The sequence below is a fragment of the Dermochelys coriacea genome, chromosome 8 (genome assembly GCF_009764565.3).
Source record: "Dermochelys coriacea isolate rDerCor1 chromosome 8, rDerCor1.pri.v4, whole genome shotgun sequence".
Classification (NCBI taxonomy): Eukaryota; Metazoa; Chordata; order Testudines; family Dermochelyidae; genus Dermochelys; species Dermochelys coriacea.
In genome coordinates, this window is record NC_050075.1 from 99,631,156 (window position 1) to 99,644,372 (window position 13,217).

General features: G+C 34.3%; 1 protein-coding gene across 8 annotated transcripts in view; it reads right to left on the reverse strand.

Moving 5' to 3' along the window:
- Positions 1–1,658: 1,658 nt before the first annotated feature.
- The window catches only part of ELAVL4 (ELAV like RNA binding protein 4), a 105,763-nt gene continuing 94,204 nt past the window's right edge, over positions 1,659–13,217 (reverse strand). For 6 of the 8 annotated variants that reach the window (XM_043490838.1, XM_038414397.2, XM_038414396.2 and 3 more), the window contains exons 4-7: positions 10,759–10,912; positions 10,008–10,233; positions 8,278–8,316; positions 1,659–3,922 (exon numbers count right to left, since the gene is read on the reverse strand). In XM_043490838.1, the coding sequence (XP_043346773.1) occupies positions 3,595–3,922; positions 8,278–8,316; positions 10,008–10,233; positions 10,759–10,912 (747 nt within the window). In that variant the 3' untranslated portion in view covers positions 1,659–3,594. The remainder of the gene's footprint in view (positions 3,923–8,277; positions 8,317–10,007; positions 10,234–10,758; positions 10,913–13,217) is intronic. The other 2 variants (XM_038414398.2, XM_038414403.2) reach the window with 1 other exon arrangement.

Here is a 13,217-nt window from a genome sequence, read left to right on the forward strand (position 1 = left end):
TAACACTATTACCTGTGTATATTTTAAACTGAAATTTCAATTTTAGTTCAAATGGAAAAGGTCTGTACCACTGTAGTATTAAAAATTATTCCTACTTTTTTTAAGAACTTCAGTTTCAAAATAAAATGGCAGCATTACAAAATGCTGTAGGCATTTGCTACTCTGTATTATATATATGGATATATGACATCTGAGAGTTTTTAAACTTTTTTGATGCTGTGAAGCTGTTAAGAGGTTTTTTAGCAACTAACCTTTAAACAGAGCAAAACAATAACATTTACATTCTACTATATAATGCTCAGGTTAATTTAAGGATGAATCATGCAGACTGTATATTTAAAAACAATATCATTCCATGGCCTGAAATTAATTATTCTAACCAACATAGTAATTCAATCATAAAAACATGAGTTTATTATTAGTGAAGCAGCTGAAGAACTGCATAGTCCATCCAACTGGTTGATACATTTTTTTCTATACTCGGTTATGAAATGCAGTGTTGCAATTTTACAAGGTACATATTTTCAATTAGCGAGAGAATGTTACAGAACACAAACATGGAGTGAATATTTGTATTTAATGGAATTTAAACCAATAAGTCAACTGAAAGAGAGATCACCTCTGGTTATAAAATGTGGTGAAAAAAATCAAATGTTGAATGAATGTGGCAATATATACATTTTAGAGCCATACAGCAGATATGTATACTTCATACTGTATGACATTCATTGCATATCCATGTCAAAAAGAAAAGTCGAACTGACTGATGGCTTAAAATTTGTATAATAATTAAAGCATTTAATATTTTTGCTTAATTTTGATATTGACTGAGTTAATACTTTCATTGTGTAAAAGCATTGTGTACATTAAAAAAAATCACACTCAAACAAATTTAAAAAATATTTAAGTACAATTACTCTGCTGTGGTTGATGTTAATGAAACCAATTCAATTTGGCCAAGCTAAGGTTTTGGTAGAAAAACATATGAACAATGAATATGCTTCAACTGTTTTGTTTAGTTCCTTAGGATCTCCCTTAAAGAACTTTCTACTGCAATTAGACTATAATATCTCCCTGCTTTATTGTGTGGCTGTGGTTACTAAAACATCTGAACACGTTTAAAAATCTGGAAAGTCCATAGCCATTCTACACACTTTCATTTATTGTATGGACAGTTAAAGTACAAATAATTCAAACACAACAAGGTTATTAAAAAAACATTTACAATACTTTCCCTCAGAAATGATCTAAACTAGCAAGGTTAACATGAAGTCATTCATTATAACTAAAGTATACAACTGCCTGGTCCTAAGAAAGTTTTTTTTTAAATTATTATTCAGCTAGTAAAACACATCGTAGAGAAAAGATTCTGACATGCCTTCCCCACTAATGCTTAGCAAATGCATCAAAACTTTCCCAGCAAACTGCGCTCATTCATAGCAGATGATGTATAAAGGTTTCCCTGAACATTGAATGAGTGTTCTTTAGAACTAAAATCTTTTAAAAGTAAAAAAACTGATAAAATTATGATGCTGCCTTTGCTTTAGTTTTATCTGTCTACTACAAAAGTTTGCCTCTTCAGTGTGGAAAAAAACAATACTTAATCTACGTGCAGTTAGTGGGTATAGCATGGAAAAAATGCACAAAATAAGCACAAGTTATAAATAACCATAACGTTTTATTACCATTAAGACTAAACTTGTATTGAAAAGATTTTATATAACAAGACAAGAAAAGCAATAGCAAATTTAACTATCAACTAGATTATGCATAGCGAGTAACTGTTTCTAGTACTCAGGGAAGAGCATGACTCTTTTTTGTTTTAAATATATAACCGTACAAAGCACAAACATACTAAAATGATCAGTGCACTGGACATGGGAGAGCACCCCCTCAGTCATTTTGTTCCCTTAGCTCTGTTTTCCCCAATCTGAATTACATTAAAATAAAGACCCAGTTGTTTTCTTTTCTACTGTGCAGTAAGAAAAAATATTCACAACAAACATGACAATATATCAAACAATATTTCTACACAAGTTACCTTGATACCTCTGTCACTTAAGTATCATAAGAAAACATTTTAAGACATATACAAACAAAACTAGCAAAGTGTTACAACTTATAATAAATTAACAAAAAGAAAAATAACTTTATATATATATATTTATATTATATATACACATACACACACAACAAAATGACACAATAATATGCTTCTTCCCATAGTTTAAGTAAACAAATAAGTAGACTAGCCAAACTAGCTATATTTGATTTTGGCCATATGCATCACATCTGCAATTAAATAAATAAGTGTTTCAAGCAACATAAACAGTGTTCCAAATGTGCCAACACAGCCCAATTATATCAGCATGGGCTATAAAGTGAATTTGAAAATTCTTAACAAATTTTAAGCAAATTATTTTTTCTAAACACATTACATTTAACTATGATACTAAGATATGTAAATAATTCTGTAGCACCTACTGCTCAAACCAAGGAAGTTTTTGATCAAAACAATTATTTTTTTTTAAACTTTTGTTCTGCTGATATCCCATACTGATGACTTAAAGAAAAACTGTCTTGCAACTCATCTCCTTGCTTTTGGGTTTTGACTGTGGGTAACTGTGTGCCTGGGAAGAACACTCTCCCGTACTGTATTTAATATTTTTATTACATGCTATGAAAAGATACGAAGATCATCTGTTTGTAACCCATCCTTCAAAAAACAATCTACTAATCCAGTTTAAAACACACGTCTTGATCTCTAAAAAGTTACCAGTGCAGTATGAACGTGACAAAGTTGTCAATTTCCCCTAAATTAGCCAGTCAAAATATTTTTTCTCAAATCCAGATTCTCTTGTAAAAATTCTTTATATTTTATAAAATAGATTTTTCTTGAAACCCATTTTCAGCAAAGAGACCACCTCTTTGGCAACATTGTTAATGTTATTTAAATTGTTCTGTCATCAGGTATCCCCCTTTTACCCCATTCCCTAACAGAAGACTGTTTAGTTCACATGATATAAAAGAAAAAAGGAAAAATAAAAAAGGTTGCAAAAGTATGTGGTTTTTGTTGTTGTTTGTTTGTTTGTTTGGTTTTTTTTTTTGCAATTTTTATTGTTCCTCTTTAATTTATATGGGGGGTTTACCAATCTGATTGGATCAACATTTGAAAAAAAAAGAAAAATCTTTTTTTTTCTTTCTTTTAATCCCATTAGTTTGTAAAAATTGTTTTTGTTTTTTATTTTTTTCAAATGAGTGAATGGTCATCTTAAAAAGAGCCACCTTCAAGGAAGGTAGTAAAACTAGCTGGCCGGGTAAAAATCCCTGCACATTGTTATCTATGTATATTATATTCAACAACGACAGCTATGAAAGAACATTCAATGCATCAAAGGTTTTTTTTGTTTTTGTTTTTTTCTAAGCATTATAAAATCCTTTCCTGTTCATCACAGGATATCCAATGTTTTAATACTTAGGCAACACTGGCTTATAAAGTCCATGGTTGAATATAAGCCTTGCAGAGTTTTTGTTTGTTCGTATATATATTTATATATATATATATATATGTTTTAGTAAGTAAAGATATGAAATTCAGGATTTGTGGGTTTTGTTGGTTTTAAAGGAAACTTGCAATACTCTGTCTCCTAAACGGTATCCATTAAGGCTGGCAATTGCCATGGCAGCTTCATCATAGTTGGTCATAGTGACAAAGCCAAATCCCTTGCACTTGTTGGTGTTGAAATCGCGGATCACCTTGACGTTATTAACTGCTCCGAAGGGGCCAAAGAGCTGCCACAGCACACTTTCATCTGAGTCGGGAGACAAATTGTAGACAAAGATGCACCATCCAGTCCCAGTGTGGCCAGGAATATTCATTCCAACAAGGCTCGTCATCCCATCAATTGTGATCGGGGAAAACCTACCAAATAAAAAGAGGGGGCTATTCTAGACATAGCGCTTAGCACAAATTACACGGAACTGAGACTTAAAATAAAGCTCATTAAGGTTTCATGATCCAATCCTTGGGATATAAACTATATGTCCATCTTTGCTCTCAGTTACACAGGCGCCACTAACACCCACTGAAATGAATGGTAGCTGTGAACAATGTAAGAGACGAGAACTGGGCACAATGACATTTCCCTTCCACAATAAGTTCTAGTTTGCTGTGTCTGAGGTCTAATAAAGGGAATTTTTAAGGAACATCTAAATAAGAATGGGTCATATCCTGCAGTGCTAATTAGAAATTTCACTGAATGAGTAAGAAATGCAGCATTTGGCCTGACATTTCTATCAATAAAACAACCCAGCTAAAGGATTATGGATACAGCTGCAAAGTTACCAATGATTTAACACTTTACATCCTACCAGACCCTCATGGAAAAATGGATCTCTTAGGGATTGGTTTTAAATGTGAATATGAAACATTGTCAAATTTCAGCAATATCTCTGCATTCAGCCTCTTTATATATCCTAAAAGCATTTGAGAGATTTTTAAATGGAAAACAGGAAGTTTTGTCTGTTTCTAGTATACAGACTTTTATTCAAATATATTTTAAAAAATTCATTGTTGGTAACGTTATCTTAAAAATGTCTGTACATATCAATGAGCATGTGTGTAGTAACTGTAAAGCAGGAAAACCAGTGCATGAAGAAGTTTGGTTAGATCACCCCCGTTAGCAGTTGATAAAACATCATTTTTGAGGCCTTCATCAATGGATTACATTTAAAGTAACTTACATGTAAGAAAAGTCCTGCTAAAAATCATATTTCCACACTGAATTTTAAAGCAGGCATCCTCATTGAATTAATTCCTATACTGAATAATTCTTACCTTTGTTTTGCAATGCAGATGTACAGACTGTAAGCTCTCTATTAGAAAACTTGTAATAATATTTATAATATTTTTAGATGCATTTAGTGAATAGAACTCCTTAACATTACTCTACTGTAAGTGGAAGTGAACAGACCATACAAGGAATTTTATAGTGTGTTGATTGCTTATCTTCTATGTGGAATTACACTTAGAGTCTTGATTGCCCTTTGACATACATCCAGAATACTTCTGAATATTGCACCTAAATTGAGAAATATCACTCAATTTTTTCTACAGCCTGCAAACACTTATGCAAATCAGCAACTTTATTCACACGCATAACAGTTTGGAGGACTGGGCCCTCTGAGTCATATGCAGGCTTGCAAAAGTGTTCAGGGTTGCAGTAAGTCTGCTCTTGTTGACGTCATTGCAAACAATTCCCACTGAATTCCACTTTTGAAAAATCCCACCCATAATATCTGTAATGCTTTTTTGGGGGGGGGTATCCTTAAACTAATTATCATACTGGCATAGAACAGTTTTGTTAGTGTAGACTTCTTTGTGCATTTCCTCAGCTGGTGCAAACAGACAGCGAAAGCTGTGTGAATAACTGATTTTTCGGTTTGCTAACACTTGATTTTGGATTGAAACCTTCAGTTCAAACCAAAACAAAATATTTAGTTTCTGATTTTTATGTTTTTAATTTTTTTTTGCATTATAAAATTAAAATAAATTTCTAAATGAAAAGTTGTTCTGAATTAAAAAATCAAAATGTTTTCCTTCAAAAATGTCTAAATGAATCATTCTGATTTTTTGGGGAAACCTTTTAGGGCTTTTTTTTTGTTTGAAAAAAAAACCAAACACTGAAGCAATTCAGCAAAATCAATAAAAATAGGCTAAATGTTTCTGTCAACACAAATCCACCGTTTTCAATGAAAAAACTCCCATTTTGGTCCGAAAAATGTCATCCAGCTCTAGACAAAGCTGGAGCTATGCCTTTTTATACCAGCTGAGAATCTGGCCCATTAGATAGCAAGTTCTCTTCTTTATAAGGGATATATTTAAACAAATTGAGGGTACAGCTAAGTACTGAACAAATTCCTTTCAGCCAGCAGAATTTGAGTGCAATTTAGAAAATGGGGTCTTGAAGTTTGCAAACTTTAACAGCCTACATAAAGGCCAGCAAATACTATTTATGCTGTTATGCTTCATATGCAGTGTGTCTGTGTAAGAATGTTTGACAGTGTACATCCATACAAATGATGTTAATAGATTGGTTATATGATGCACACACAGTTGTACAGTTCTACAGTATTCTACATTTGTGGGTCTAAGGTTGCCAAATGTTTACACTATACTGTATTGTACAAGAAATACGATTATATAATTAAAAAGACTTGTGATGCACATGCACCATGAGTCTAAGTTTCATATTCAACCTTAACATTATCATTGCTTCCAAATGTTTGAGAATTCAACTGCACAAACTTAATCTTCCCTTAATATAAATTTTTAATGGAATTTCCTATGTTTATTTTAAAACTAAAAGAGAGCTATTTAGCTAGACATCACCAAAATGCCTTCTCCTTGCACTTTCAGAGATCCACAAGAGTTCCAAACCTCAGGAACTGTGCAGCTTTTACCTGCTCATGAAACCTTAACTGTAGCAACTGCTTCATCCCTCACTATAATATAGGCTGATGTGGTATAAATGTTTATTGACATGAGTTTGGGATGGCGTATTATTCACTAGTGGCAAAGCCATGTATTATTGAAGTCACCCCAATGAATCTTTCATTCCACGCCAAATCATTGTGAATTTTGTATAGGATACATATTTTATAGCAGAACTAATCTGGGGATGTTTTGGAGACAGTTTCAGAAGTTTTTATTTATACATCCAAATAACACAGAGTTTGCAGTAGGGTAAGTACAATTCTTCAGGAGTTGCAGGGAGAAGAAAATAACTAACACTTTTAAGAAACTTCAATAAACACTGAAAAAAAGCTGTTGTGATGTTTAATGCCCAATGTCTCATAATCTATCAGTGCTAGAGACAAAAGTCTTAGAACAGCGGAAAAGAGATACCTGGCTCTCTAACGACATTAGTCTGCTTTTCCTTGCCTTGATAAGTCACAATAAATCAAAAATTAAACCTTTCGTAATCTAGGACAGAACATGGTTTGTCCTGTACCATAGGTCAGCGTAATTTTGGGTAGGAAATTAAATATTCAGGAGAGAAAAAAAAATTCTCGAACAGTTATTTGTAAGTGGCAGCTGTTTGAAGCGCCTAAGAGTTTTGAAATGTTACTAGCAGGACTGAAAGAGATGGATTAGTGGGCAGACTGCAGGTGAGGCAGTGAAAGGGGCATAATGAATTGCAAAACCATGCAGCAAATTTTGATTTATGTGCTGATCATGGGATACATGATTGGGTTTTTTGGGTAGATGTAATACATCTAATTTGAAAGTTACTTTGGTGTACAAGTAATCTTATGGTGTACATACTTGCCATTAAGTTGCACAACTGCCATTGCTGAAGTAGTTAAGACTTACTCTACTGTCCACTTCTGAACAGTTTAAAGATATACTTACCATGACATGTATGGGGTGAGCTTTATAAAAGAGCACCTAGTTTTCATGAACGTGCAGGGCTGACCATTTCTGTAGACTACGGTGCTTCCTCAGCTCATAGTGCAGGGCTATAGGTGCACAGCTCTGCATAATGTCAGGAATGAGACTATGCCCCTATAGTTCTGTAAGGTTCCCGTGTCGATGTGTGGTGTTAACGAAGAGGAAACACTAACATATATCAACTTTTTTTTCAGACTGAACACGGAACACACTCATTATGGAACATGAATGTTTCAAAATCAACTGAGCTTTAATTTCAATCTGAACACACAAACCTGTCTAAATTAAAACAAACACACACAGAAACAAACCACAAACACTAAGAAATATTTGCAACAATTGTTAAACCTGTAACAAAAGATACTTAGGGCTGATTAAGGTGCATACAGTTACATTTTTAAAGTTAACTTTGTGGTAGGACACAGCTAGAGGAAAGGATGAGGCTATTTAATTTTATTTTCCTCTGACAATTTTCACAGTATCAGATCAGAGATTAGCAAAAACTTCAGTTTAATAGTTTTGATTCAGGAAAATATGCCATTTAGCATCACTATTGGTGTTAGAATACTTGTAGCTGTTGCACCTAAACCATCTGAGAAGCCCACCTGTAAATAAAAGAAAAGGTGAAAAAAACCCACACACAACTTTTGAGTGTGGCCTTAAAGTAACAAAACCAACTGAAGTCCAAACTTAAAAAAATAATTTGACATGCTGGTGGAAGAAAAGAAGGAATTAAAAAAAATAAAGTTAGTGATTTAAAAAATAAATTGTAGCACCAATCTGTGCCAACATGGACATCTGGCAATCTGTGGAATTCTAATTACCTCTTTACGCCATAGGCCATATTAAGCAAATTGTCCAGCCTGAAAAGAGAAGGAGGGTCTTTGGGTTAATGTCTCACAGATGGCAAGATTGCTCAATGGAACTATTTATTAATAATGTTCCATTTTCAAAGAAGAAATGTTCAACAAGTTTTTCACACATCTAAGGAGTTTAGAAAGCAGGAACTCTCTTGAGTTTCAGACTGCATTCAAATTTCAACCATAATATTTAATGCCATTTTTAACATGCTTTGAGATTTAAGAAAGGTGAACTCTCACTATATAACTAGGACTCTGGTGGCACCTTAAAGGCTAACAAATTTATTTGGGCATAAGCTTTCATGGGTAAAAAACCCACGATGCATCTGGTGCATCGTGGGTTTTTACCCATGAAAGCTTATACCCAAATAAATTTGTTAGCCTTTAAGGTGCCCCAGACTCCTTGTTGTTTTTGTGGATACAGACTAACACGGCTACCCCTCTGACACTACATAGCTACATCTCAAGGTTTGACTGGGTGTTAAAAATTTCCCTTTGATTTTTCATTTGTAAATTATATGTGTGTGTGTGAAATAATAACAAGTACAATACAGTTCACCTTTCATTGCAATTAAACTTGTGAATAAAGTGTTAGAATCCAAAATTAGAGGAACAGAAACACACTGGTTATAAGCAACTCTTGCTTCCCAGTTTTACAAAACTGGTTAGACTTTTTCTTTTGTTTAGACAAATATTTAGTAATAACGATCCCCAAAAGCTGTCAATGTAAATTACCACTGAATTTGGGAGATTAAATTTAACCTACTTTATGTTTAATACACAATATGAAAAATCCTTTATCTACATAAGGAGTCAGTGGTAGCCTCAGTGGCTTTTATACCCTTACCAAAGATATTTTAAATATTCACTTGTTTTCATATAAACCAGGCAGGTGACTGACCTTTTCTGTGCTCTTCTTTAATTCACTTCATATTTTAAAATTGCAAATGTCACAGTGAAATAAATTTAAAAGCTAATATTTATCTTAACCACGCCAGTAAGTCCAAGCATTCTTATTTAATATTTTTTAAAGAAAGACCTTTTGCTGAAAATGCTAGGTTGCCTAAATGATATTATACATCATCAAAATAACACAGAGAGAACCCAGTACTGCTAATACTGTGTTACATATCAGATAAAGCAGTACTTTCAAAATGTAAATCATAAAACATCACACAGCATCTCAGCACTCATATCAAAGACTACTCAAGGTCTCTTTATACCTTGAGCAGGCATCTGAAGCTAATAATGTAATAAAACTACTGCTGAATAGAACAGTCAACTTTTTGCCAGCTACCAGACCATTCCACTCAACGTTAAATTGAAAGTTGCATCAAAACCACAACAATACTGCAGAAAAAGTAAGTTGCTAAAAAAACAAACAAAAAACAAAACAAAAACCAACCAAACAGAAAGTCACTTTCCATTTCAGTATCAATATAACCTTTTATTTCGCCATCCTTTACCTAAGGCCTCATGAGATCGGATAGTATAGTTGAGATGTTTTAGCCAATATGGAACGATTATGGCTGTGTGCATATGGCTGTGTCCTGTTTACTTGCTTGGAAAGAATGTTCAATTTTACAAAAAAATAGAAGTCAATCTACAATTCCAAAATACATCTTCAACACATCCCCTACCCCCAAGTCATCATAGCTGGTAGAGCTACAGTTCTTTTGCAGATGGATAGTTACCTGAATCTCTGAGCCTGGTGGTGTAGTGGTCCAGGGTAGCGTCTGTTGGGAGACTGGTACAGCTGCGAAAGGAGTGCCTGGCTTGTCTTCTGGCTGGGGTTATTGGCAAACTTCACAGTAATTGGTTCTGTAGCACCACTAGGTTTCTGGCCATTTAGTCCCTTTATGGCTTCTTCTGCCTCTATTCTCTTATCAAAACGGATAAATCCCACACCTCGAGAGACACCTGAGAATAAAGAAAAAGCCTTGTTAAATAAAGGTTAAAAAACAGTAAGAACAGCTTCAGGAGTCTTTCACATATCTAAGGAAACAAAACAACATGTTCATTTTGATCCGAGTTCAGAACACATTACTTTGTGATATAAAAAATTATTTTCCCCATCAAGGAAAAAAGCCCTGTTCTTTTAAGATCATTTACTGAACCTTTCCTCCTACGTTATATTGTATAATTGTAGCAGATGACAGACATACAAGTAGTAAATTGCTTGATACATTCCCCTTAAATATGGATCACCAGTAATTTTTAAAGGATTCTGCATTTAAAAAACACCCCAGTGCATTTACTTCCCCTTAAAGTTACATATATAGAAACATCAACATATATATGTAAGATTACATTTTACATCCAAAGTCATGACTTCTTAATGTACATCTGTATAGCTTGCTGCTTCACTATAGCCATTCTGCTTCAAAAGCATTTAAGTTTGCCATTTTCTGAAAATACTTAAATTTTAAGAAAAGTTTTTTTAACCTGTGACTTGATCAACCAGAATTCGTGAGGTGATGATGCGCCCATATTGTGAAAATAACTGTTCTAGTTCTTTCTGGGTCATCGTTTTTGGAAGGCCGCTAACATACAAGTTAGCATCTCTGATTGATGCTGAACTTGGACGGGCGTATGACACCTAGGGGATTAAAAATAAAGAATTAATACACTTTCCATAAATACATTTACCTCATACATTTAAATCAACAGATTATTTTTTGTCTTTACAATCCATAGCATTAATTTAAATAACCCTGCAATTCAGAATTGAGTTGTTCTTAATAGCAACAAGGACTAGGAAAACATGAGGGAAAACAAAAGGAAAGCAGGAGACAACTTGAACAAATATAAAGATAAGGCCTCTCTAAGTGCAAGCACAAAATAGCTACTGTACAATGGTAGATTAACGCACAACTTCCCACGCACAGCTTTGTAAATTTACCCCATGGTCTGTGGGTGTATAGATGATTTACTGTATTCAACACATAAAAATCTTTGACTATACCTAGCATTCTGAGGTTCCAGTGTGTTTTGTTTTAAGCATATGAAACAGATCAGGTTAGTTGCAGAGAGACCTTTTATGCTATATCTCTTTGTATTTTCATTCTAAACTGGTAACATCTTCCCTTGCTGAATTATAATGTACTGATGAAATCAGGCTAAACAAACATCTACTTTGGGAACCGTAAACAGCGTATCCCCCCCATCTTCCTATCTGCCATTTTATTTCAAAAAGTACCTTGTAATGTAAGCCTGAAACCAAACTGTGTAAAAATATTATGACATATCAGCAAAAACCCAGTTGATACATTACATGTATATATTGTGAAAAAATTGTTACACCAGATTTCTGTTAAGGGTTTAACTTTTTCTACCAAAATGCAAACACAACCCAAATGGAATTTCAAATGGGTTTACATCTGCACCACACTCGTAAGCAAAACTTAACCGTTATTGTATTCAGAATTCTTATTTTATTTTAAAAGAAAAATACACTCTTAAAAACAATCTACATCTTACGCTAACAAAAGCACTACCTGATAAAGGTGTTTCTTGCATGGCTAGTATGAAATAAAGATTGGGAAGAGATTTATTTTACAGCACATTTGAAACATTGTTCGCTTTAACTTTCTAAACAATTTTAATTTCGTCTAATGCAATGTATTTCAATCTACACATCTATAAATTCCTACTGTCTACACATACAGTATATGCAGGTAGGCAGAGGAGGGGAGGTCCAGTCACGAATATGATGCATTAAGCAAGCCAGTCTCCCTCTCCCTAACACAAATGATAGATGTCTTTATGTGCTCCACACCTAAAAATAGATGTTGACTCAACACAGAAAAGTACGTGAATGACTAATATTTGCTTCCACAGCCTTTTGCATGTAACAGGAGACAAACTCTCGACTGATTTTACATTGTAAAGTTTTTGGTGACTTTTTTTAAAAAAATAACTCACGTGTTTGTATGTAACTTTTGTTAAAACTCATGTTAAACAGTAAGACTAAAGGGAAATGGATGAAAAGGAAGGAAAACGCTGGAAAAGAGTGTAGCTAAAACATTTACACCCAAGATAGCAGGCACAGACAATGATATACCAAGGCACTGGCACAAATATCCAGTCTAACAGTTTTCAAATAGCAAATGAATGTGTATCAAAGCAGTAAAGAACATTATAGGTGGGATTTCAGTAAGTACCCCCATGACTTCAGAGCTTGAGTCCCATGGACTTTCAATGGGTCAAGTGCTCCTAAGTCACTTACAGGCCTTCCAAACCCCCCACCCTGGGTGTTTAGTGAGGCACTGAGAGTACAGTCCATGTAGCTCAGCGCTCCTTCATGTAATTCCTATGTGATGCCTGGTGGTTTGGTGGAGAGGTCCTAGGGTTTCATAGACTGGCCTTTCATCTGTGGAGAACACAGTTAAAAACCTTGTCTTAGATCATACATGAGTTTGGTGGTTTCTTATTCTCAGTTTATACATAATCACAAAACCGCCACACATTTTGGAGCAAGTTGTGGGATAACTGGAAGGCACTGCTTAAGGCGGATCCAGGATTAGAATAGCAGAGGTGTCACATGCTAACTCTGGAGTGCACATACAGGGCAACATTTGTGAGATTTCACAGCACTTGTTCACACTATGCCAGGCTCCAGCTGGTATGATTAACCTCTGTTTTCAAGAGAAATAAACTAAGTCTTGGCGTAAAATACCGGCTCCACTGAAGTCAATGAGAGTTTGCCACTGACTTCAATGGGACCAGGATTTCACCCTGAATGTTCAGAAAGAATCTACCACCTCAAAATAATTTTCTATAACTTGCTATCTTAATAAGAGCACTGTCAAGGGCACCACTCTAAAGCTACCCTTTGGAAAAATCTATTTGCTCCTAAAAACGGAGAACTGCAAGACATACAAAATTCTTGGACAAACTGCCAA